General features: G+C 40.1%; 1 protein-coding gene and 1 long non-coding RNA gene across 3 annotated transcripts in view; one reads left to right on the plus strand and one right to left on the minus strand.

Annotated features, from left to right (window-relative positions):
- Positions 1-22642, plus strand: LOC116157446 (uncharacterized). 2 transcript variants are annotated; one of them, XR_010384224.1, is made up of 4 exons: positions 1-197; positions 16340-16494; positions 20793-20973; positions 22511-22642. It is a non-coding gene; the product is annotated as an uncharacterized LOC116157446 (long non-coding RNA). The 2 variants fall into 2 exon arrangements; XR_010384223.1 differs by lacking the exon at positions 1-197 and adding an exon at positions 11559-11645.
- The window catches only part of QPCT (glutaminyl-peptide cyclotransferase), a 24959-nt gene continuing 8073 nt past the window's right edge, over positions 10970-27855 (minus strand). Inside the window, exons 3-7 of the mRNA XM_010997249.3 lie at positions 22536-22814; positions 17312-17488; positions 15190-15289; positions 12831-12947; positions 10970-11604 (exon numbers count right to left, since the gene is read on the minus strand). Of these exons, the coding sequence (XP_010995551.1) occupies positions 11459-11604; positions 12831-12947; positions 15190-15289; positions 17312-17488; positions 22536-22814 (819 nt within the window). The 3' untranslated portion in view covers positions 10970-11458. The remainder of the gene's footprint in view (positions 11605-12830; positions 12948-15189; positions 15290-17311; positions 17489-22535; positions 22815-27855) is intronic.

Below are 27855 nucleotides of genomic sequence, written 5' to 3' on the forward strand. Positions count from 1 at the left end.
GGTGAGAAATCAAGAGTGACTCCCATGTTTTTGGTTCAGCTACAGGAAGAATGAGGCTCCCATCAACTGAGAGGAAGAAGACTATAGGTGGAGCTGGCATGTGGGGAGAAGATCAGGAGTTCAGTGAAGGCATGTTGAGTGTGACCTCCAAGTGGAGCTATGCAGTGGACAGCTGGATACACGAGACTGGAGGGCAGGTAAGATCTCTGGAAGTAATCAATATGTAGGTGGTATTTAAAGACTTGAAGCTGGATGAGGTCAAGAATGGACTAAGGAAGCTAGAGAAGAAAAGAGGACCAACAACTGAGCCCTGCGCCTTCCAATGTTAGCCGGTCTGGAGATGAAGAGGAATCAGCATAAGAATCTGGGAACGATCCAACTGAGTTGAAGGAGAACCAAGAAAGTGCAGTAAGACAGATTCTAATTTCAGTGGGCACACAAGCCAGGAATACTCTGTCCTCCAATAACTTTTTTCTTTGGTTCCCTGAACCAAAGTGAATAAATTCGACACCTCTGAGTGCTTTTTCCTTTGCACTTGATGCCCAACCATCTCAAACCCTCTTCCCATGAAAACTATTTAGGTCTGATAGCAGCCAGAGCAGTAGCCCTGATGTCAGGAAAATGGCTCAGCCTGTCTGCTGCTTTGATACGCCCCATATCCAGAGGGAGAACTGCCAATCCAAATAGATCCCACAGATAGTGCCCTTCCCAACACTATCAAAGCACAGAATGAGAGAACATTCAAACCAGCCTGTCTGGGGCAAACTGGCAAGGTGTCATGCAGCTTGTGGGAGCTCAGCTGCACGGAGAAGGTGAAGTACTGAATCCAGAGAAGGAGACAGACTCAGGGGACATGTAGCTTGAGACGTGTAGCCTAGTACCTCTGCAAGGCTCCTGCCCTATATCCTTGTGGGCAACATGCTGAAGTTGCCCTAAGGAGGAAACAATGTCTAGGAATTCATTTCTCTGGTTCTGAGAACATGAAAATAGCTATAAAGCTTCAACTCTACAATCTGATTAATACACTGACTCATATATGAAATTCCACCATTATCAAAATTTAATCTCTTGCTTTAAAAATATTTTCAATAAACCCTGCTATCCATCACTCTCAGCTCAAAATGGAAACATTTTGTTTGGTAGAGAGAAATGGGAAGAAGGGAGAGAGCATGAGATCATGAGGATGGAGAAAGCCCCCTCCACTTCCACCCCACCTCCCACGGAGGAACTTTGTCCAAAACAGGGAGGTAGGAAACAACCTCATTGCCTAGAGTTTCCCCTGTAGACAGATGTAGGAGGGAGTCACAGGGATGAGTCAGAAACTCTTCAGTTGATGGTTTAGAACTGCCTATGCAAATTGTCTTGGACCTTCTTTACTATCCCAGAGGCCTTGCTAGTACACAGACGCCTAATGGAGACAGAGTGTGATTATTCCGAGGATCCAAGCGCAGGTTTCTCACTTAAATCCTGAAGGAACCTCAGCTGTCCCTGCCTCTCTTCCCTCCTCTATCAACTTCTTCTGGCCTTTTGCTCCCCGGGTATCATCCGAAAACTTGATCCAATGTGGAAAAATACTCAATACTATGATTCTTCATTCCACTGTATTTATATCCCATATCTCTCATCTCTTTTCCTTGCACTTTCTTAAAATACTTTTCCTTTTGAAGGAGAGAGGGTAGAAGAGACAGACCCAGGGAGTTCTTTTCTTTCCCCTTGAGAATTCTCTGGACCCACTGAACCTTGCTGCTGTTCTGTTCCTAAGTCAGCCTCATCTCTAAGGGCAGCACTCAGAACCTGCTGGAAACTGATGGCCCAACCTCACCCTTGAGCCCAGAGCCTCATTGGTTGGACCTGGGAAGTGAGGCCAGGTGCAGACAGCTCACAACCCAGCTTCAGGCTTCTGATTCATGAGACTTCGTTCATTGCTACATCTGCTCCCCCAGGTGATTCAGGAATATGCTCAGCTTATTTGGGAGAAGCCAGGAGGTCAGCATGACCAGGGTGAAGTGAGTAAGGAAGAGAGTTGTAGGAGATAAGATAAAAAAGATAAAAGAGGTCTGGTCATATGGGGCCTGGACAGCCGTTGTGAAGACACTGGATTCTATTTCGAGAAATGTGAGAAGCCATTGGAGGGTTTTGAGCAGAGCAGTAGCATGACATGAATGTAATTTCAAAGGATGGCTCTAGGTCTTGTGTGGAGAAGAGTCTAAGGAAGCAAGGATGGAGCAGGGAGGCCAGGTGACAGAAGGATGGTGGCTTGACCCAGAGTGGGAGTAGTATTCAAAAATGGGGAGATTTGGGGACATAGTAGAAGGAGAGTCTACAGGATTTGCTAGTGTCCTGAACTGAGAGAGAAAGGAGTCGGCAACTGGGTAAAAAAAAAAATCCATTTACTGAGATAGGAAGGAGAAGATTTGAGGGAATACATGGAACCATGAGTTCTGTTTTGCATATCTTCCTTCGAGGTGCCTTTGGGACATCCCGATGGAGATGTCTAGAATTCAAGGAGAGATTGAGACTGGAGATACAAATTTGAAAGTAGTCTGCACATAATTTTAGAGCTGTGGGGCTGGATGAGATCACTTGGAGAGTGGATATCCCTAAAGAAGAGGTCCATGAACTAAGCTCCAGAATATTCCAATTTTTAAGAGTCAGGAAGACAAGGGGGACAGCAAAGGAGACAGAGAAAGAGACAAGTGAGGTGGGAAAACCAAGAGAAAGTGGTGACCTAGAAGCCAATGAGTGAGTGTGACATTGTGATTTATAAGAAATATATATTTGGCCATTCAGATGACCAAAATATATATCTCATATATATTTGATCTTCATTGACAGTTTCTGGCTCATAGCTCCCAAAACATTTGGAATTTCCTGAACATATTTTGACAAGAGCAATGTGAGCATATTTTGTCATAATATTTGGTCTCTTGTCGTCAGTGCCTAAAAGCTCTTTAAAGCCATGAAGGTGAAATAGGTGTCTTGTTATTCATAACACATCCCTTTCCACCATAACTGGGTTTATATTAATGTGGTGACTTTTGGAAAGCCCTAGGTAACCAAAGGATGGGGAATAGTTGCCAGGAGACCCAACCAGATGATTAAAGACTTGGAACTTTCCATCCCACTCCCTGACTTCCTCTGGGGAGGGTAAAGGGCCTGGAGGATGAAGCAATCACCAATAGCCAATGATTTAATCAGTCGTGCCTATGTAATGAAACCTCCATAAAACCCCTAAAGGGCAGGGTTTGGAGAGATTCCTGATTGGTGAACACATGGAGATTTGGGGAGAGTGGTGTGCTCAGAGAGGACATGGAGGCTCACACCCTTCCCACATACCTTGCTCTATGCATCACTCCCATCAGCTGCCCACAGCTATACCCTTTTAATAATATACTTGTAATCTAGTAAGTGAAATGTTTCCTGAGTTTTGTGAGCCATTCTAGCAAATTATTCAAACCCAAGGAGAGGGGTCACTGGATCCTTTGATATATAAGCCAGCCGGTCAGAAGTACAGGTAACAACCTGGACTTGCAATTGGCATTCTGAGTTAGAGGGTGTCAATGGAACCTCCAGTCTACTGCCAGTGGGTCAGAAGCACAGGTGATAATATGGGCTTGAGACTGGTACCTGAAGTGGGGGAAGAGCGGGGGCAGTTTGTGAGACTGAACCCTTGATCTGAAGCTATCTCCAGATAGATCACGTCAGAATTGAGTTGAATTGCAGAACTCAGCTTGCATGCAAAACATTACTTGGATGTGTGGGGAGCTCCCCCTTTCACCCCCACACATTGGAATTGGGTCAAGAACCCCAAGTAGTGGGTGATCAACCGAGTCATTATCTCTGAGAACTGAGTCAAAGAAGACTGAGAATTAAATCAGAGTTCCAAGCTATGTTCTTGCAAAACCCTAGGTTTCATGGAGTCCCTTTGGGGGTGAGTAGGGATCTGGGGAGAGGCAAGGTTACTGAATAAGGCTTAGCCAACCAAGGTTCCAAGTCTCTCTCCCTGCTTCAACCAAGTCTGCTCTCTTACCTTTGGGGTTCCATGTGAGATTTCCTCTGAAGAAAGTATTCTACTACTTAAGACAAAACTCTGAAATCTGCTGAAGCACTTTCTACCACCAAGACAAGGGCAAGAACATGGTGAGGAACTCTTTCTGCAGCACCGCCTCCCATCTAAAGCTGAGGGTCAAAACTAGAGTTGATGATTTCTAAGGCGTTTTTTCAACTCCAAAACATTTGAATTCTACTCTCTTGTTCCCAGCCCCTGAACAACAACCCCAGCTCAGACACCACCCATGTTCTGGTCTGATAATGACCTTTATGGAGATATATGACCTGGCTGGCACTCATACATGGGCCTGATAACATTTATGGCCCTTTGAGGAGTGATATAAGAAACATCTATCTGATCACAGTGCCTTGAACTTTTTGATTTTGAGACTACTGGACTGAAACGTGCACTTTGAGTTAGCAAACCCTTCCTCCTGCCACCCCTGATCTTTATCAGCTCTACAATCTTTCTGGCCTCAGGCAGTGTCTGGACAACATCTCATCCATGACTGCCAGCCTCCTATAGCAGAGAAGTTTATCTTTCTTGGTCAATGTCTGAGTATTCTCAATTTTTCTTGGTTTCTCGGGTGCTGTCATCTCTCTGTTTTCTGCCCAGGTGAAGATTAACCAGTTTTAGGTATCCAAAGATGCTCTTCCCTTGAATGTAACTTTCTAAGCTGTATCAACCTGCAGTAAAGGTCTGGGGAAGAAACACAATGATCCTGAAGAAAATCTGATTTTAGGGGAAGCAACTTTGTTTTCTTATGACAAAATCTCATTTCCAAGTCTAGGATCCAATTGCAAGCAAATGAAGCATGAGCAGCTGGATTTAAGAATCTTCTAAATTCAGATTTTTAAAGCCTGAAGTGAAACCATGCCCTACAGAGTTAGCAGAAGCTAGTAACTAATAGAAATTCTTGAGCTTGTCTTACAAAACAACAGATAAGGGAATAGCTTGTTAAAACCTCTTTGCTTGTAAACTGCCTTCATTGATTAAGCTCGCTTTAGTTATTTTTCTTTCTTTCTTTTTCTCTTTAATTACATACCTTCCCAGCTTCACACAACTCAGTTGTTTTACAGCAACTTGGGTCAACTCTTGCCCAATGTGAGCCGGCTGGAGTTGATTGGGGCCACAGACCCTAAAACTATGCCTTCGAAGGTATCTTGTCTCTTGATGTCAGGAGGCTGGAAAAGTCCACCCTCTTATCGAGCTAAGCGCCTGTATTTTGAATATGCAGAAGCTTGTAACCCAGATGCACCTGCGCAGAACACCAGTTACCTCACTTTTTCCCTACCTGCAATCACCTTTCCCCAAGCCTGACTCCCTGCTAAGGTGGGGGAAGGGTATAGCTCAAGTGGTAGAGCGCATGCTTAGCATACATGAGATCCTGGGCTCAAGCAAAAATCAATCAATCAATCAAGCTTTAAAAAAAGAGAGAGATACCCTGCTTATCCCATCAGTATCCCAACCCCCTCACCTTCAGAGAGGTGGACCTGAGACTTACTCTGCAGTCTCTTTGATTGTAAACTCTCCTTGTAAGTAAACTTTCTCAGCTGTAAACATTGGCATCTCAGCGTTTGGCTTGCTGCATGTCAGACAAGTTGACCTGGCCCAGTAACAGAGGCATAATATGCTTTTATAATACCTACGCTCTTCTTCCAAGATTTTGACCCTGTATTTTAAGAACTTTCATGGAGGGTCAAGTACATCTTCATTGTAAGGGAACATTATACTACCACATCCTGTGTAAGGTAAGAAAAAGGCAGCATGGTACCATGCCTTACAATTGTGCATAAGTTACCCAACTCATTTGCTCACCATGGTGGACATTTGTTGCTCTTGTATGCACAGCATCCTCTCTCTAAATCTTCCTTTGCAGAACAACCTCGACCCCACCTTCAACCTTATAATTTGTTAGGGTAACCCTCCCCCAGCTTTGTGGGTGGGCATGAGCCACAGGACAAAGTCAATCACTGCATTCCAGTCCCCAGCCCGGAGACTGAGTCATTGGACCTAGAACACCACTTGAGCCAACAGCAATTAGGCCTAGAAATTTATAGAAATGTTGGACAGCAGATGGACACTCTCCCTAGAGTTGGAGTTATAGGGATATGAACCTGGGGCTACTAGCACCCATCTTGCCCCCAAGACAAAAAGCTTACCTAAGTTTGGAGCCTACTCAAAGAAGGGCAGAGCAGAGGGATAGGGAGACAGGGTTCTGGATTCAGCTATGCCTGAAACCAGAGACAAAATAAATGTCCTTTTTTGCTCAGCTAAGTTTGAAATGGGTCTTCTATCACTTGTAGCCAGAAGAATCTTAAGAGATCCATTCTCTTTGGATCTTGCTATCTGAACCTTTAGAATGAACATGTTGAAAACTAGTCAGTGTTTCTCAGTGGAGGCACTAATGGCATTTGGTGGGACAATTCTTTATGGTATAAACTATTCTGGACATTCATTTTGGCCTCTGCCCACAAAATGCCAGAAGCACCCCTCAGTTATTATGACAACCAAAAATCCACCTCCTATCCCACTAGACACACACACATGCCTCCTAGGAGCATGTACTACCCCCTGTTGAGAACAAATGAACTACAAAAATCTCTCATTCTCCTCCTAACCAAGCTAAAATTAGCCATGCCATGTACCACAACTCAGATTCCCTGGGGTCCAGCATCAACTGAGAATAATTTAGTCTCTGTGTTCATTTATTTTTCAAATGAAGACACTAAGATACAGCTCTATGGTTAAACCTATCAAAGGATTATTGCAATTAATTACTCATATGAAATAACTCTAGCATAACCTCAAATGGATCTTTAACATTCCCAAGGAAAATATCTGAAACACTTTTGAAAACCATGTAGCTTGTAATTTGTCCCGTAAAAAGATAATTTTTACAAAACCCTGAAGTTTTTTAGTGGTCTTTTCATATGCTTAATTTGTCTATCGATAAAGGATTAAAATAATTTATAAAGCTACTCTGTGTCACCACCAATTTTCTGGACGTTTTTAATTACATCTTTAGCAAGAGCAATTGGCCAAAGAGATGGAGGTGGCGGGGGGCAGGGGTGTTCATTTTTTACAAACAAATGGGTCTTATTACTTCCCAAGCGTTACTGCAAGGATGACTACAGGATAACAATGAAATTGATGGCTGGCAGTCAGCTAGGATCATTCACTTCTCCACTCCAATCTCTTAGCTCAAATAATTTACTACATGTCATTCTTTGTTAGCCAAAACCACAAATGTTAAATCCTTGACTGCCAAGGACCCCTTGTATCCCATAGTTCTGTGTAAATGTAATAGAATAAAGTTTTCCATACTATTTATAAGTTATCAGTTTTAAAATCTATTTTTAATGACACCCTCTGTAATCTTTGTAGGGTTTTATTTGTTTGTTTCATTGAGGACTTTGCTTGTCTGGTTTTTGCGTTAAGCCATGGTTTTTTTTGTTCTGTTGTTTTGTTTTGTTTTGTTTTGTTTTGTTTTGTTTTTCTCTTCTTGACAATTCTGTGCTCTTAATATTAATTCTCGAACAAATGGTCTAAATTCTCCTTGGCATATTTGGATATGTTGGAGAGTGGGCTACGTTCCATGTGTTGCCTTTGAAATATGAGCACAATGAGATGACTTCACATCGCGTGAGCACGCCAACCACATTCAGGCTGAGGGCTACAGCCATGACACAGACAATCCTTTCATCTCAGCTCTCTTCAAAACTGCCGTAAATTATTGCTGCTGGATGTAGTGCCAGGATTGCAGGGCCAATTTTCATGTTTAGGAGGATTTGAGGGGTGCCCCGTACCACCCTACTGGCTCCGTTAGCTAATGACCTCCCCTCTCCACCTCAGCCCTTCTGTGAAACATGGTGGTGATTTTACACAACGGGATCTGCTCCTTGCAACAAAGCAGTAAGTTAGCTATTTGAAGGCTGAGAAAGAAGTACAATAGAAGTCACAGAAGTGAGACAGAAGGGAAAAAAGGGGGGAGGCCGTTAAACCACTTCAAAACTACTTTTAGAATTTCAGACTGTGTAGAAAGTGGCCCTGAAGCTCAGAGCAAAACCTCAATCTTTCATACGTTCATCTTTGAAGCCAGAAGTTGTTGAAAAGGCTGGCTATGAAAGCACAAACCCACACCTTCATGAACAATAAAATGGAGGAATTTCCTATGTTAGCTTTGCTTTAAATTACTGTGGCTGTCGTAAGTTGTCTCCCTCATCTTCTCTTTACCCCTTTGTCCTTTACCCCTACACCTTCATTCTTCAGATTTGGGGCATGCAAAGAAACTGAGATTTCATTTTCAGTAGACTACACCACGACCAAGCCCCATGTGGGGCTGTCTGTACATCAGAGAAATAGAAAGGTCTTGCATCTTGTCCTTCCCTCCTTTGTTGGAAGTAGTCACCTCCAGCTGAGCCAAGTTGATTGCGTGATTGTTCAGTTTTCACATGATTTGGGGGCAGCCTCATCATGAATGTACATCTTTGATGGAAGAAAGAAGCTCCAGGAAATAAACAGTTTAAGGATTTGGAGTTGGAGCTGAAAACATGGATGGCTTCGTTCTTATGCCAACTGCTTCACCATCTAAAACATTTCTCCAGTTTGAAGGATCTGTCTTTTCTCTTCCAGCCACAACCCTCAAGCTACAATAACAGACTCAACGATTTTTTTTCAGATGCCAAATTTATGAATACTCTTTTATGAATATTTTCCTTTGAACTCATTTCTCTTGAAGAAGATAAATAGCCCTATGTATTGCAGGGTTGACAGTAATAGACAAAGAATACAAATTGTTCTCTTAGGGGCAGTAAAATTCACCAAAATGCATATAGAAAAATTCCAAATACAATATAATGTTTATGGAGCCCTGCTTTTGCAGCTATAATTTTTTAAAAAGCAGTATTTCTGACTGGCATGTATTATACAGAACTATTTCAAAGATTAATATCAAGATTAATACCTTAAAATGTCTCCTTTTATGGGGTATCATGATTGCTTTTCCCATATAAGTACAAACTCTTAGTGAGTAGAATTTTAGGATGTGCCATTTAGAAGGAAGGAAATTTCATTGAATTAATCTGCTTATGTTTTTATTTTTCCTTTTATCTCATTTCAACATATCCTCCAACTTCCTCCTCTAAAAATAATTCAACTAATGTCAACTCAACAGATCTTCTTATTTCAAGCCGCCTCAAAAAGAACTTACTGTTTAGGCTTATAAATTATATATAGTACTGTCAACTAATTTTTAGGTTCCTTATTAAAATTTCTTTTCATTCTGTTTTAATACCATTAGTTAAATCATTTCTTTTCTGGTATTTTTAAAAAATGTGTTTTCCCTGAACCCCTCTCAAATGTTTTTTCTCATCCGAAAGCTAATCCAGAAAACTCAGCCCTTTTTAATCCTGCTTTGTGGCTTAGATTCTTTTCGCCCTAGAACCACTCATGTTGATGTCTGTTATACCCATGCTGATGTAAAAACAGCCTTTGATTTGGCAGAGAAATAATTCTGCATGTAAATGATGTGCCTCTGAAGCCTAATAGTGTCAGGTGAATCATGGCAGCAGTGATTTAAGAATGTTCTCCCAGGCTGAGTGAATGCCCTATAAAAATTTCAAGATAACGATTGTCGCTTCACGCCTGTCATTAATAATTTTCTGCAAAGTTCTTTTCATGTAAAGAGGCAGTACTCTACAGTGGTCAGAGCATGAGCTTTAAAGCCAGACTACTTGAGTTATAACCCTATCGTTGCCACTGAATAGCTGCGTGACCTTGAAGAAGACACTTAACCACTCCAAGCATCACAAAATGGGGTAATATCACCTACCCCTTAGGATTGTTACAAGGATTAAGTTGGTAAAAACACATAAAGCACTTATGACACTCTCAGACACTGAATTATTACTCAAGTGTTAGCTCTTAATAGTATTTATCTCACAAAGGCACAATATCCCTTAACATAATTTTAGAAGCAGGTTTGTAAAATAAAAAGAAATTTTAGAAAAATCTAGTTCTGTAAAATATATCAACATGAAATTATGAACAGATATTGTTGCATAAAATTATATATAATCCTGGCTATTCATTTATATAATTATATAAAGGCATATAGATAAAATTATATTTATCCTTTTCTTTAACCTGAAGATATGTTTTAGTACGTAAATTCCTTTTCCAGTGACTTCCTTTGTTATTGAACTTGAAATTGCCATTGCTTCCCCTCTCAGCTTGTCTGTCTCACACCCTATCTGGCCCCAGAACATGAATCCAGTGAGGATTTATTAAATGTCTGCTCAGAATGGAGAGAACACAAAAAACGGCAGCCCCAACTAACTTCATCTGTATGGCAGGATGAATTTCCTAATTGTTTAATTGATCTAGTTTGTGTTTCTAGATAATTGTTTCCTACAGCTACAGACAAATCCATGAATTCCTGTTTCCAGCTCAAACAAATGTGCATCCATGAATCTCCTGAGAGAAACATGCTTAATTAACCAAACTTGAATACTACATAATTTACCTACGCAAAAATGATCATAATTGTTCTGCTCCTGTGGTGTTACCTTAATATTGACTCTGGAGGACTCACTGAACTCAACCCAAGATCAAAACAGCAAATAAGTGTCTAGTAATTATATAATTCAACAGAAAAAAGGCAAAAAAACTATAGCTACAGTTTGATTCTAATTACATTAAAAACTGCATTGAAATTATGTGAGAAAAACTAGAGTAAATGGTGATTCTGTTAATATAATGAAATTACAGTTTTTTCTTTTCTCCATTTTCTATATTTTTGGTGCTGACTGTACTATTTTATAATTAAAGTGTTAAATGTGTAACACTATAAAAATTTAGCTATATTTTAAATTATATAATTTTAAATTTATATACATGAGAAAGAAATTCACAGCATGGCATTTAATTCTGGTTTAATTTCCATGAGATAAACCATACAAAGATTTCTCAAAGAAATGGGAATCTTCAAACCACATTTCTATTTTGGATTATATGCAACAGATTCCCAAGTATAAAAAAATCATAAAACTAAGGCTACACATTGCACATGACCATCATATTTAAGTATTGTTTAGAAGACCATGATACTGACTTATATGAACCTGATTTAGCTTCATAGTTTCTTATCTAAAGGAGTTTTTAGAACATAGTTATCTTCAGATTTCTTACATTCTCCTTACTTTATTGCTAAATAAAAATTAACAAGCAATTTAGGACAATGACATAAATCTAGGATATTTAAAAGTACGTACAGAATGAACCTATAGGATAGAAGTTTTCACACAGCATTTGTCTGGAGTCAAATTATTTTAAATAAAATTGAATTATTTTAAATTGAATTTGAATGTGATACCAGATGCAATTACCATAAACTAAATCAGGTTATTACAAATGAAGATACTCTAACACAAAGACTTGTAGGATTTTGTTTAGATTGTCAATGGTTGCTTTATCCAAATTTTCTTCATTGTCATCCATGGTGTGCCAGACTTCAGGGAAAGGAATTGGTATCAGATGCAAAACTGGAACTCCTAACAAGAAGAAACAACTTGAAATTAAGTGCATAGTTCCAGTAAGTAAACTGAAAAGTATCATTCATCAAAGAAGTCTGAGTGGGAGCTCTGTACTATATAAACATAGCTGATAATTCATCATCTTCTGTGTACTTCCGTGTATCTTACCCATATGCTCCAAAGTCATTCATTCATTAAACAAATGTTAATTAATTCAGTTAACAATTATAAAGCACCTCCTATGTACCAGTCCCTATTTTAGGAGTTGAGGTTTCATTTGTAAAAAGGCAGAGCCCTGTCCATATGGAGATACATTCCAGTAGACAAAGATGCAAATAAACAAATACAAAAAACAATTTTAGAAAGTGATCAAGCTTATAAAGAATAGTAAAACAAGGTAAGGAACTAGAGAATGAGGAGCACAGAGCAGGGCCAAAAAAGAGATATTTAAAGTCAAGGAAGACCTCTTTGAGAAACTAACATTTAAATAGATGCAGCAAGGGAGAAAGCAAGCTGTGTGAAGATCTGAGGATGAGCATTCCAGGCAGCATTAGCAAGTGCAAAGGTCCTGAGGCAGGAGTGTGCTTAGCCTGCTTGAGAAACAGCAAGGGGGCTGGGTCAGAGCAATAATTGGAGAGAGAAGCAGGAGGTCATGTTGGAGAGGGAGAAAAGGGTCAGAAAATGGACGCCCTTGTAGGCCACAATAAAGGCTCTGGGTCTTATTCTACATGATGGAAAGTCACCAGAGCTTTAAAGCAGGGAAATAACATAATTTGATTTACATTTTTAAAAGATAACTCCTTTTCCTATGTAAAGAATAGGTAAGCAAGAGCAAAAGCAGGAGATCAATTGGGAGGCTACTGCAAGAATTCTTGGGTTAATTTAGACTTCCAACACTGATGGAAAGGATATTGCTTCCCTAGTAACGGAAACACCAGAGTTACACTAAGTATAAGAATACGACCTAGCTCTATGAAAAAGAAGGCAGAATGTCAGAGGTATATGAGTTTGATAAATATTCCATGTGTAGGAAAAAACATAAGAGTGTCCTCAGGGATTTAGAATGACTTTCACGAAAAAATAGAAGCCATGAGATAACTGGTGAATAATTTAGTTAATCAATTATTAATTTAATGGTTCCTCACACTTCTAGATTGTTGCAAATGCACATAAAACACAATAAATATAATAGGTAAAACACACACATGTGCACACATGCATACATATACATACACACACATTACCTTTTCTTAAAAATGGAATATGATCATCCTGAATCACACCTCCATAACCATAATTCTGGAAATACCGCCCCTCCCAAGAGTGATCCTTGAGCAAACCTAATTCATGGAGTTCTTGTTCTGTGGATGACAGAAGCAGATAAACGTCTACTTTTATCTGATCAGTAGTCAGAATGCATAAAGAGTTTGGAATCCTGACCCATGTGGCCATTGTTTTTAAAACAGTATGCAGTAGAACACCCACGACAATAAATATCTGAGCTGAACTTGGGTGTAGACATTTTGCAGTAGTTCTGAGAGAAGAATCATACATGACTCCAGCTTTATAGGTGAGAACCCCCTTAAAGTCAGAAACTTAACAGAACAAGAGAGAGAAAGATAGAGAATGAGAAAACTAGAGGGAAATGGGAGACAACACAGGTGTAGATACTTAACAGATCCTCAATCCTGCACGAAGAATGCCTTAAGAGGAGATGTGGGGCCTGAAAGGGGACTACTCTAACAAAATAGGTATGAAGTAGTATGCTGAGTGACCCCTCGACGGGAAAGGGATACCTATTATGACTTGCACCATGGTTCTCAAAGTGTGGTCTATGATCAGCTGCATCAGCATCACTGGGGAACTTGCTAGAAATGCAGATTATCTGGCCCACCTCAGACCTACTGAGTCAGAAATTCTGGGGGTAGGGCCCAGCGACTTGGAGTGTAACAAGCCCTCCAGGTGATTCTAATGCACACTAAAATTTGAGACCCATTGGCCCACATTCCATCACTCCTGTCATCTTGTAACATAGAACCCATGTGTTACATGGTTACATATACCATGCGTCTATGTTACAAGACGATAAGAGATCACAAGAAGAGTTTAAGACAACTGAATGAAACTTCCCAGGATAGGGTTCTTTGAGTTGCTCAATTTAAAAGGTAAAACTAGACCAGGTGGTAGGCATTCATATGTAATATGATTTTAAGAACATAGAGAAAGCCTTTACTACCACCAAAACAATATTCCCATCTGTTTATTGATAATTATAACTCTTATATCTTAGGATACAACTTTTCCTTATACAATTAGAGATACGATTTGAAGTGTAAATACCACTCGATGAGGCAGCACAATGAGTTAAAATTACATTAGGATGTGAGTTACTGATATAAATTCATTCTGGTGGAGAAAATGAGAGAAGTGTGCAAAATCCTTGAAAGAAGGCAAAACCCAATTTCTTGAGGCTGCCATCAAAGTGAGGAAAATATGCTGTAAGGAAGTGGCCCAAGAAGCTTATATTAATACTATTATAGCAATTCTTTCAAACTAGGAATTGAAATTTGCCAAAGAGAAGCATTTGAGGTTCAGGTAAAAGTTTCTTTGAAAATAGTCTAGATCTAGAAATCGGCAAATTCTGAACTCACGGCAGAAGCATGAGTCGAGATGGCAGTGCTTTTCCCACTGCTTAGAAGAAATACAATTCTATTCTGTTCCAGGAGGCTTCTGTGGCTGGGGAGGAATTCCTAGCCTGGTGTTCTTGCCTCAGTCCTGGCTTGGATGCTACAGTAAAAGTTTATCTCATGTTCATCTCTCCCTGATGCCAGTTTTTGTTTCGTTTTGTTTTGTTTTGTGGTTGTTGTGTGTGTGTGTGTTTGGGGAAGTAAGGAGGGGCGTATGGAGTGGAAGTACAAAGGAAAGAAGTTATCCTTTTTTCCCTTCTCCAAGTCCCAAGCCTCTCTCTTGGGCTGTGGATATCTTGGTTGCCTGGCCTGGCCTGGCCTAACCTAGTCTGGCCTAGTCTACTCTCATTTATTTGACACTAAACCTTCTCTTAAATGACTCTTAAAGGATTTTGGCTTTCTCTTGCATCCCCATCTCCTACTCCTTTGGGAAATAGGCAGAGATTGTACTAGACTTAAAGGAAAATCATGTCTGCACAAGACAGAAAATAGAAGATGACAAAGGCAGAGATGGAAAAGAAAGGAACATTAAAGAATATCTTTAGGTATCATTATAAGGACATAACACTCATCATCGTCCAACATGCTTTATTGAATTTTCCCTAAAAATGCATTCCATATGCTTTAAAAAGGACTGTGGAAAAATATTTTCAAACTATTTCTAAGGATATGCAAATATGAAATGTAGTATTTTATGTTTCCATTTCAAAATGCAATTTCATGCAGGAAAATGAAGTGGGCCTTCTGAAAGAGATGAATGGGAATAATAAACTAATCAATAAAGCAAGGAAAAAAGCCAGTAAAGTATATTACGTATTCAAATCACACACCTAAATCATAAATTCTGAATTTTAAAATGCAGTGTTTGTCAGTGGGAAGAAAACAGGTTTTATTTTTTACTAACAGTGGTGCTTACCAATTGCTTTAAGTCTATCAAACCATCTGGCAGTGTTTGGGAAAAAACTGGGAAATGTTGGGTTTGGAGCTCCAATTAAATCCAATAAAATCAGTAAATCCTAAGGGAGAAAAAATACTGTATAATCACTGTCACCAAAACACATTTCATAATCATCAATGGAAAAATAATCAGTCAAAACTAATTGCATTTTAATAACTGAGAATAAAATAGGGAGCTGTATAAATGAACAAAAGGTTTAATAGCATTGTAAGTGAATCATTAGAGGGAACTTTTTAAATCTTGCTACACAATGTGGACAAATAGCAAATTATAGATTCTTCATGTAACCTTCTGTAACCCCAGAAGGATATCACTAAGGATAAACTAGAAAGAGGACATTAGGTTGAATATTTCATAGAAAAAAAAAAAAAAGAATGCATGTGCTTTATTTTCAGATGGGAGTCCAAGTCTATCTGATCTTCTATTCCATTCCAATTAGCCATTTTATCCTTAGTCTGTAATGACATAATTGCCAAGGAGAGCACTTGGATAGTAACCATTTAGTCCTTTTAAAGCAGCATATAAGAAAAATTCCTCACATTGTAAAATGATTATAAATCAATAAAAAATGTTAAAAAAAAAAAAATTCCTTGACTGGGGCTCTGTGAGCTTAGTCTCTGGATCTCCATTTCCTTTTCTATCAAACAAGAAGCTCAAACTTGCTGATCGCTAAAGGTTCCTTCTGGTTATAAGCCTCTGTAATATACCAGAATGTATATATAACTTGTTTGAGCCATAAAACATCAGCAAGCTTGAGGACTCCCCAAAGACTCCCCCCATATTAAGAACTCCTAATTTATATAATCGAGATAAGGTGTGGGTAAATTTCTAGCATTGATCCTGACACATCAATAAGTATTTTCAGAGTCTATGACTCTAAAGATAATAGGAACTATTCACTCATAAATGATGATTAAGTTATTCATTGGCAGAAAAATGGTCTTTGAAATAGGAGTATATTCACAAGATTGGGTAAGTGCCTAAGAGTTTGTTTCTGGGGAAAAATGGTCTTAACTATCACTATGGATTCATGTATTCAGATTGATAAATAACTGTGTTCCTCCTGCTGATCAACCAGATCTCTCCTCCTCTTCTGAATCCTTTTTAGTCATTTGGACAAAAGTGACTGGATCACATGCCAACTATGTTCCCCTGACCCATTATGAGCTGCCAACAGACAATGGGACGGAGAGAAAGCCAACATGTGATGTGTCGGAGTCATGGAGAACACTGAATATGGCCATTTGGACTCATTTGGTGAAGGTCAGTGATAAGGCAAAGGACAGGGATGAGTGGAGAGAGTTAGGAATAGGCTATCACTTCACAGGTAAGGTAAGGGTCAGGGATGGATGGAGCCACAGGGAAGATGAAGTCTCAAGGGTTCCAGGCAAGAGTTAGTGAGGACTCAAGTACTGAGTGAAGGTCAAATATGGGAAGAGAGTCAGAATAGGGAGAAAATTCAAAGGTGGGATAAGGGATTAGGTATGGGGTATGGACCCAGCAATGGGGATAAAAAGAAAAGGGCATGAAATGCACCCATTACTTGGTAATAGGAGCAGAGTTTTAAGGAGCATTGAAATATCTCCACCCCCATGTTGAAAACACCATATCAAAACAGACCCATCAAAATGTCCTATACACACTGGAGTCACTATAATGCTTTGAAGCTACCAGGAAACTTCTTCACTCCCATCTCCTTACTATGTTCCACTCTTACTCCATTTCCCGGGACCCAGCCTCCTCAGGCTTGATAGAGGCCTCAGAGAAGGGACTTGCTCTCTCCACCTCTATACTTACTGGGGGAGTGTGCTCCCGTGGGACCGAACTGAACCTGATGTTTCCTTATTTTGATTTTTTACATCATTCTAATTAAGCTCAGTTGAACACAACTTCTAACCCAGAATCATTCTTTTTAGCTCTGGGATTCCTCAAAAACCCAAAGCCTGCCAAAAAATGTTCTATTATAAACACTCTGCTCCAAGCATGCCATGGCAATTTTAGGTCTTTAATTGGCTTTCACTTTGGTTCCCTTTGAAGCAGAAGCTGCAACTGCAGCACCATGAAAATTACCCAGACTCACCATGCCGTGCAGTTGGTTGGTGTCCCTCGCTCCAGGTGGGTGCGGGGTCGATGCCATCTTTGGAGCTAAGTGCCGAGACCCATACAGAGAGTCACGAGGAGACCAGTGAAGAAAAGCCTCTTCCCCATCAAAGAAAATTAGCTGGAGTGAGAGATCTGGCTTTGAGTCTGAAATGTTCTAGTTAAAAAAAAAAAATAGAAAGGTAGCAAAAATGTTGAGGATTGAAAAACAGCATGCTTTCTTCTTAACTGGACAAAGAGATAGATACGCCACGAAGAAAAGGAAGAAGCCAAAGCAGGTGAAAATATGCCAAAGTTTATTCTGTACCATTACCTCTCCGAAAATCACACCTCCCAAAGTCTTCTTCACCCATATAAATCTCACCTTCTCCACTCCCTCTGAAAACAGAAGTCTCACATCTTTTTCTTACTCCTTAGAGAACTTTGAAACTATGGAACTGCTATAGTGGACACTGTGAAACAAGACCCAGTTCCCTTTCAGAAGGTGTGTTGTCCCTGCCGCCAGCAGAGGCGTCAGCAGAAGGCCTTCAGCTGTTAGTCCCTTTAAGGAATGGCTCGGCCATGGGGGCATCCTATATTCATTGACTGGCCTAAGCAGGTGCTGGGGGCTCTCTAAAGGGCCCTTCTACCTCCAGAGCTACCTGGGGTTGGCTGAAGCTGTTGTTAAACCTGCATAGCAGACCAACTACTTCCTCTGCCTGATCCCATTTCCTTTCCCTCCCTGCCACAGGGGTTGAGCCAAGGCCACTCCCTACTAAGTGACTGAAATGCTAACTTCCAACTCAGAGTGTACCGCCCAGGGAATCCAACTTGAAACAACTGCAGATCTTTCTTGCTTCTCACCTTATTTAAGTCTGCAGAGTTGTATTGAGTCTAAGTTCAAGAATCTGTCCATGGGATGCAACAGAGACACAAAGAATAGTAATTATAGCCTCTCCCTCAGAAGACCCTACACTTTAATTAGGTTAGAGAAAGATAAAACAAATACACGGGCATGGTAAAATGTATCAAGGATCTCAAATGTAACATAAAACTTCTCTAGCAGTTGGATAGAATGAGAGGTCAAATCCTTGGAGTGTCAAGGAAGACTTTACGAAAGAGACAGTATCTGAGCATAACTTAGAAGGGTGAGAAGGATTCTGATCAACTGTATACTTTCCACTGTCTGACAACTCTCACCTTTCAGGGTCCTTCTGGTACCCTAACCCCACAATCCTTCAACCCCATTGGAATCCCTAATCTACTGAATTGTTCACCTTTTCACAGTCCTTCGTTTGCCCAATGATGTCCTCATTTCACTCCATATTCAGCTTAAATTCCAGAGTCAATCAATCTAATTGCTCCCTGCATACATGCTCAACTCTCGTGCCTCTCTCTGCATTGGTCAAACTCATATGGCAGAAACATAACATTAAGTCCAACTCTCTGCCTGCTTTGTGCCTGCACTCATGCTGCTGAACCTGGATGAAGGAAAATGCACAACCATTTGCTCTCTCCACCTCTCTACAATACTGGGGAATGTGTTCCCATTGGACAAACAGAATCTGATATTTCCTTAGTCTTTTGTGGACAAAACTCCTCTTATCTCTCCAAGGATATTAAAATAGTGTTCTTTAAGTTATCTTCTGCTCCTGTACCTTATTTCCTCTGCGTTCATTTTTCAGCTTGTATTATATATTTTACTTTCTTTCTTTCATGCTGGAGACAGTCCTCAAATATCTGATCATGCTTTGTGTTCATTTATTAAACAATAAAATACAAAAACACTGATTAGAGACACAGATTGGTTGGCTTCACTGCAGGGCAACATGATGCCCAGTCAGTGTCTTCACTGAGGCTTCCCAAATGTCCCTGTCTATGGGTCTTTTCTATGAGGTGGTTCACATTCTCCAGAGAAGGATCCTCCAGGTTCCTATCTGATGGGTATGAGCTGGCTGCTGGCCTTCTCACGCTGGAAGCTGGGGGAGAGGATGGGGAATCTCACTGCTCAGAGTGGAGTCTTTCATCTAATACCACCTCAGTACTGCCCTCCGCTATATCTGGTGTCCCCACATCCAGAAGCTCCCTGGTTCAGTTTCTCCAGAAAAATATTCCGTCATCTCCAGCAAGGGTACAGGTGGGACACTCACTTTTCTGCCAAGTGTGGGGTGGAAATCTTACATCTCTAAGTGTTCCTTACATAGACTTTAAGAACTCTCCTACTCCACCCTCTGACTCCTTCTGCCTTCCTTACCATCCCCTCCCATTCCTGAGCCATTCAGGATTTTGTCAGGGGACCACTGGCTTCTTCCACTTCCTTCCCTCTCTGGGGAATGTGACTTCCCTCCACTCTGATATGTCATTTGCCTTTTCTCCATTGACCTTCCATCTTCATATTGTGGTTCCCATTAACAGATGTTCCCTGGTTTCTTCAAAGATGGAATTTTCCTGATTGTTTTAGGGTGATTTCATAAGAAGGTGAAAAAATGTCTTTCTCATCTTAAAACTAAGTTATCGTTGTATGGTAATCATGTCAATTGTCTTAATACTGCTCCTTAACTAGGCCACAGGAAAAGGACAGTTTATTATATTTTGAATCTCTCGTAACTCCTGATAGTATTAAGCATAGGCTGTGTCTATCTGTATAATATGTATGTACTCAGGGCTTAAGAAGAACTACATAATTAAACAGATTTTCTCACTGGCAAAAAGTGTAAGGTACACACTTTAGTGGAGACATTCTAAGTTTCCAGTTGTTTAAAGGGCCTTGACTGGTTCCAAAGTTCTAACTCCCAATCAAACAGCATAAGCATGGAATAGCAGGGCAGAGCAAGACTGCTTGGGACCAGAGACATTCTGTTAATGCCCAGGGAAGAAGCAAAAGGAGATAGTTTTCATATTCTGAGAGCTTGTAAGTTAAGGTGTCTCAGAAATGGCAATAGCTTGGTGACTCCAGTGTTCAAGGCAGTGATTAACTATCATTCTGGTCTCTTTGCACCATTTCATGTAGACAGGAGTTCACTGTTGTCGGCAGTGATCTTGAGTCCTGCAAGATCTTTTCACCATTTCACCATTTTTTAGGATTGACAGGAAAAAAAAGTGACCTTCAATTTCCAGTGACTCAGCCTACTACCTTGGAGCTAGAGAACTGTGTGGTTGGATTTGTAAAGGTCTTCTAGTCTTTCTTTGTGGCAGTATGACAAATGTGTTGTTCCCAGTGTTAACAGAGTTAGTAAATTGTCTACAGTTTTTCTCCATCCAAGGCTGTATCAGCTAATGGCTGATATCAGCTAATGCCATAATAAAAAGGTGTGAAAAACCACCCCAAACTCAATGGCTTAAAACAACAATCATAAGTTCTTCAGCGTCTACAAGTCAACTGGGGACAACTGGTCTAGGCTGGGTTTGGCTGAAGAAGCTCTGCTTCACCCTGCAGTCATCAAGGTAGGCTCTGCTCCATATGCCTCTTCTCCTCCTCCTAGGACTGGCAGGCCAGCCAGGACATGCTCTTCTCATGGTGATGGCAAAGGCATGAGAGAGGAAACCCTATTGCACAAGCACATTTCCAGCCTCTGTTTGTGTCATCTACTAGCATCCCATTGGACAAGGAGAGTCAAATAACCAAGTCCAGAGTCAAGGAATGAGGAGATACCATCTGCTAAGGTAGGAGGGCACAGCAAAGTTACAAGACAAAAGAAGTGAATGTATAATTATAAGCGTGTTCCTGGAGGAGGGAAGACTACAAAGAATGGGAATGATCATCCAGTCTCCTATCCAGTCTTCTCCCAGGTCACATTCTACCACCACTTACCTAATCCATGACAGCTGAAGAACTAAAATAACTCCTTAATACAAATCTAGGTAAAGTACGACTGGAAGAATAAATCTGATACTCTCAAAGTCTGCATTCAAAATCAGTCTTTATTTTCAACTGTCCCCATCACTGTTTACTGCTATTGGAAAGGACAGTCAAAAGAATATATGTGTATCTTGTTATTGGCAATCCCCACCCAACAATTCGTTCAGCCCTTTCTATTTCTGGTCACCCAAAGCAGGTGTGAGTTGCATGGAAAAAGGTAAAGGAGCTCACCAAGAGAAAACCCACCCACCAAACAGACTGTGTCTTTAAGTCATACTTCACTTCATTTCATGTCCTTCCACTAGAAATGCAAATATGAAATGTTAATCTTTTACATCAGCTTCTGAATTCTCTCACCCAACTGCTGGGAAAGGATGTCAGTTCAAGCAGGGCAGAGCATGGGACAAAGACATTATAGAAGGTTCAGAAAACAAAACAAAATGAAAAACCAGTGAAAAGGATACCAAGAGGTTATAAACAATTCTTGCTCTCTTCAAGTTCAGCATGTCCAGCAAAAATAGAACCAAATATCTCTATTACTTGCATTACAAGATAAACCTTTTATTTCTTTACCGCCATTGTATCAAAGGCTAGCGCCTTCGTAAAACTTTGAGGGGAAAAAAAGGTATCCGTTGCAAGTGAACAAAGTTTTTTGTCTTTGCTTTGTTGTGTTTACTTAGTTATGAGAGATAGCTGAACAAAATGTCTTCGTCTAGCTTAGCACTTTTTTCCAATATACCCTTAAGAACAGAGACTGAAATAACATCTGAGAGTCCCAGAAGTATTTTGAGCTGAGAACGTAACAAAAGCTTTGCTATGCTACATAAAATTAAGCCGAGATTCACAGATAATAACAATAATGCATTTCTGCTTCATGCTTTTCATCTTGATATGTCTGAATTACCTACTCTCTTCTTCCAAACCACTTGGCAGAAACTCCCTCCCCCAAATCAAGGCCACCATCTCTCAGATTAGAAGGTGGTGATGTTTCATGACTATATAAACAAGAAGAAATAAACGTAGTTCTCATACATATTCCTGTATCAACCTTCCATATTCTTCATTTTCCACAAAAAAAAAAAATGTTGCTTTTAATTTGATGTGTATTCCTAACTAAGAAATCAGGAACCAATTAATAAATACAGTCATGGATCTTAGGTTATTGCCCATGGTTGACATTTTAAATAATGTAATCTCCTAATTAATATTATTTCAACCTCATTTCATGTTGCAACAAATTAGTAAAAAATGTATAGGAAGTCTACATTTCTAAATGGCTTTCTCACTCCCCCAAGGATTCTAGAATTCACTCTGAGTTTCTGCTAATGTGTTTTATCCCAGGAATCTACAAGAGGGAAATAGATACCTTCAAGGAAAGAAGTTGCTTGTCTAAGGCCCGGGCAAGTTCCAGCATCATCGCACATGGCACGGCTGAATCAGTGGCTCCCACAAACACTCTGTTGTCCCAATGGGGAAAATACTTGGAGTCATAGTGACAGGCGAGGACCAAGTGTCTTTTAGCCATAGGATTGAGGGTGCTGATGATGTTTGAAAAAGACCGGTATCCGTAGGGTGTCTGACTCAAGAAGGTGTCTACTTCTAAGACCCAGCCAGCTTGAAGTCTCTGAATTCTCTGCATGATGTGCTGATCAAAACAAAAACAAAAATTTCAGATCTAGACAGTTTTCATTTGTTTACTATGTTTCAGAGATTTTTATGTAATGCCTTTCAAGTTAAAAATGCAATACATGCTTATTGTATTAATAGCAAGGATGTTTCAAGGAAAAAGTTAATCCTCTCCCTCTTTCCTAACCTCCTGCCAGTGCAACCTAACCAGTTGTTAATAATACCAATGTTAATAATCTGATATGTCTCTTTCCACACCCTTCTTCTTGTTTATACAAACATGTACTAGCACACAAACTCATATATTTGGCAGAGGAGTGTGTATTTTTATGGGAATAGAATTCTACTTTACATATTACTCTGTCTCTTGCACTTCTCATTTAATAATGTATCGTGGACATTTATATATGTCAGGAGCTAGAGATCCAGCTCAGTGTATATTAAAGCCCACCTTTAATATTTCTAGGAAGATAACAAGGCAGGTTTGAGAAACTAGATATACCAGGGTGGGCCCTACAGGTCATAACTTCCACTCTAAGCTCTTTGAGGGTGAGACTTGCACACTGTTAGCTCTTTTTGTCCCAAGCACTTAGCGTGTACCCCAAGTTCAGCAAATATTTCATAATGTAACGAAACTGACAAGAGACACTAATGCTCAGCTGTTAAAGATAATGTACAGGGAGTCCCATGACAAGGGGACGGCTGGGGGACATTTGAGGTTCTGCTATGCTAAGAATCAGTAAGCAACTCTGAACCATAATCACATATCAAGCAGTTTTCTCTTTGTGTTCAAGGCAGGTCCAGAGCCACTGCAAACGCTGGTGAAAATAAGAAAGAATCTCTTTTCCCAACTTTACTGGTCATTTTGGACTTTGTGAGCAATATAGTGGCTGATAGGAAGAAGCAGCAGATGGAAAAGAAACACTGTTTCGGGGACCAGAGGTGTCATCCTAAACAATCTAGAATTTGTGGTGTGAGAAGTTACAGGTGAGTTCATTGCTGTTCCATTTGCCCTTTCCTATCTTTATTTTCCCTTTGCTTCATTTCCCTCCTTTCCTCACTACATTCCATTTCTTTTCTTGACATATTATGCAGATTTTTGTAAACTGCCTTAAAAATTTTTTTTAAGTCACACAACAAACTAACCATCAACATATCCGGCAATTTGTTCCACAATGAACATCCAGTGGGGATGGACCTTGAGGTGATAAACAAATAACTTATAATGACTGGAAAAGAATGGGAGGTTTTTTTCCCCAAGGAAATACAGGATTTTCTAGCCTAGCCAAGTCTTGTGTGACCTGCCCTAACTAATGTGACATGACACGTAGGCAAGGGCCTTGGAACAACTGTGGCAGGAAGCTTCCAGGAAGAGGAAAACTAAGCCAGAAGGAGGACAGTGATTCTACAGTCAGTCCTGCAAAAGCCAAATAAACAAACAGTTTCCCAGATATTCACTCCTCGCTTTCTGTCCGGAGGTGGACTTTGGCCTAAAGAGCATGTACACACAGTACCTTACCTTTTCTATTCTACATTACACGTTGTCTTTTCATGTGATAATTTTTTCAAAAGTCTTTATAACCTTTTTGAAATCATCACTTGTATCTTATTTGTTTTGTTACTCTCCACAATTCTTAGTACCGGGCTTTGTTCACAGTAGGTGATCACTAAATACGGGTTGGTTATAACTGAGTTATTTTCCATGAGAATATACAAAACTGTATGATATAGAATATGAGTAGTCTGACTAGAGAGAAATCACTGCTCATTTAAGACAAGTTTTCCACTGAATTTGAAAATAAGTTATCCCCAGACTTTGGGGAAAAGAAATTTTTCCATAAAAGGGTCATCTGAAAAAAAAGAAAAACATATCCTCCAGAACATCTGGTATCCAGATGATGAACTGCTTCACAAAATGTCTTTAATACCAATAGCAGCCTGCACACTTACCAAATGAATTGGGATTTTTAAATATATATATATATATATATCTGTTAGCTTTGCTCAGTTGAAGTCTCACACACAACTCATTCCTCAACCTCACTGAACAGATCTTGGCCATAATTTCTGGTATCTGTGTTGACATTAAAATCCACAAAAGCATCATCAAATGCCCCCCAAAAGAGTTCTCCCTGAAATAACCTTTTTTATTCAGTATAAATATTTTTATTTATCTTAGCAACTGATTCCTTCATAAACAATCAAATTGGCTGCATAATCTAATTATGTCACCAATAGGCCTTATTGTTGTGCTTTTGGCTTTCAGATTTAGTCTGCAAGTTCCCACTATAATTCTCTAGAGTAGGCTCCAAAAACTACTGCTCTTCTCACTAGACTGCTCCTAAACAGGGAGTGCTTGGCTGTGAGAGAGAGTCTAAAGCAGCGGGGCTTCCCTCACTGCGGGTAGCAAAAGCCTGGGCCCACCAGGCACACTAAAATGCAATTTAGAATATAGATCATATTTTGGATTACTATGCATCTATCTTTTTAAGTGGGGAAGGGAGAAAAGAGACAAATAAGGAGAGATAGACTGAGACAAAGAGAGATGCAGGTTGAGTAGAGAGAGAAAGAAGAGGATATAAAGAGTGGTGGAGACAGGGAGAGAGAGATGGAGGGGGAGGGTGGAGAAAAAGAGAGGAAGAGAGAGGAAGATAAAAGTAAACATGACATTCTACTTCCTGGGGAGGAAGGCCCCAGGGGATTTTAGGTTAACATTGGTGAATGATCCTGGGTTGAATTAATTAAACTTAAATTCTCATCTCCAAGTTCTGAAAAACAATGCCACTAGTAGACTAGATTTGCTTGGAGGAAGCAAATCCTGCAGTATTTGCAATAAGTCTGCAAATAGACCATGATCAGGATGCTGAATCCTGCCACTGGGGACAGGTATCTCTCTCCTTTTGCGTGGATATATTAGTCTCTCTGGCTCCAAGCTGAAAGCCCGCCATTCAGGGTCCTCCGTTCAGGGACACACATCCTTCACTGAAGAAGCCAGCTTCAGCCACTCAGATGCACTGGACATCTATGGAGGGTTTTAACCACCAAGTTTCTAGCTTGCCTCTTTTAGACAGTTTCTGGCTTGCTCCTTAGTGAGACTCTATCATCCTGATTTTTTAAATTTACTTTTTATTCCTCTCTCAACTATAAATCACTGAAATCCTCCAAAATTTAATATCTTCAAAGTATTAAATTTACAAATAATCTTCTCAAGCAAAAATACTCTAAAAATCCAACAGGCGGCCTTAGACCCATTGATGAGAGACAATAAAAATCCAGACTATGGGATATTGTTCCCATATTATCCTCTGAAAGGGAATTCATAGCAATGCACATCTTCATGGATAACTGCAGATGTTAATCCACTAATCAATTTTATATCAAGTCCACATTTTTCAGATTTTACAGTTTTTTCTAGTCATAAACACTGAAACTGTAAATTATAAAATATCTGATCTATTGCTCAGAAATGCCTTGGGAGAAAAAAATAACTTTCCACTGTTCTTGTTTAAAATTATTTCTGAGTGAAAGGTACTAATCCTAGTCAAATTAAAGCCATTAGTGTAGTTTCTGCATAATAACTCAGTGTCATCTACCTCCTCTTCAAAGGGGAACCCTGTATCTTCCACAGCCGAGGAGACAGCTTTCTTAAAACTCATGGTAATTTTCCCCCTAAAATTATAAAACTGAATCTCTTAAGTGAGATTTCTAACACAACCATCCTGTTAGGATTACTGCTGTGTCTACCAGACCATGTATAGGCAGCCAGCAGCAGTGCCCAGCACATTCCCAAATACTGTCAATAAACTTCTCACTTGCCTCCTCCCCACATGACACGGAAGCTGCCATTATGGATTCCGTAACACTTTTAAATGCATATGTATTTTAAAAATCACAATGGAATCTATGTAGATTATTTGTGCAATTGATTCTGTTGAAGCTAAATAAAAATACTGCCATCAAAATAGCAATATTCTAGGGGGGTAGGGTATAGCTCAAGTGATAGACTGCATGCTTGGTATGTATGAGGTCCTGGGTTCAATCCCCAGTAACTCCTCTAAAAATAAATAAATAAACCTAATTACTTCACCCCACCAAAAAAAAAAAAAAAAAATAGCAATATTCATTGTGCTTATGGGTTTTTAGAAGCCACAGGCATGGAACCTCGGGTCTGAGGTATGCATATATATTTCTGGGTACATATTTGGGCTTCTGAGCAAATGGTATGGGGAAATGAAAAAGGTGGGGCTGAGTGAGCACTATAGACCTAGTATTTTTCTAATCAGGAACTGAGGGTTTTGGAAAGATCCAGTAAGTTCCCTGAGCTTCTTTTAAGAAAATGCTTGGGAGATGAGACCCAGGGGATATCACTGAAATGAGTGGTATGCGCCTCACTCTCCAACTTGGGCTGAGAAGACACAGAGCTGGAGACATTTGTGAGTACACACTGCAGAGCTGGTCTCTCCCAGCCACCACTCTCCAGTGACTGGGAGATAGAGGGTCAAGCAGATCGGGGTCCAGATTCTGGCCTCATCACTACCGTGTGTATAATCTCGAGCAAGTTAATTCCTATGCCTAAACCTTAGGTCTTTTAAAATGTGTAGCACTGGAAAAATAATTGTCTCCACATGGTGGCATTATCGTGAGAACTGAAAAAGATGGCCTGTGAAAAGAGCCCCATAAAGTGCCTGACCTGAAAAAAGTGCTTGATGAAAGTCAGTTATCATCACAATTCCTCACTTGGCCTAAAGCTTAAAAAGAACTAAAGTGCCTTTGGGTTTCCACCACTGAATTCCTTAGGAGACGTAGAAGCTGTTTGGATGAAAGACAGGAGGCTAATGGGGCAACAGACAATGGTGTCTGGGCTAAACTTGAGAAGCAGAAACCTTATACTGGGTAGAAGGGAAGAGCCCAACATCTGTGCTGCTGGGCCTCTCAGGTGTCACTCTGTCCCAGCAGTGGAGGGCCAAGGTGTTTGCCTGAAGAATTAGGCAAGTGGAGTTGTCTCAGAGAAGGATTTGAGAGGCCAGTCTCCCAGTCCCTTCCCAAGCTGCTCTTTGAAA

Source organism: Camelus dromedarius, chromosome 15, assembly GCF_036321535.1.
Source record: "Camelus dromedarius isolate mCamDro1 chromosome 15, mCamDro1.pat, whole genome shotgun sequence".
In the NCBI taxonomy this organism is placed as follows: Eukaryota; Metazoa; Chordata; class Mammalia; order Artiodactyla; family Camelidae; genus Camelus; species Camelus dromedarius.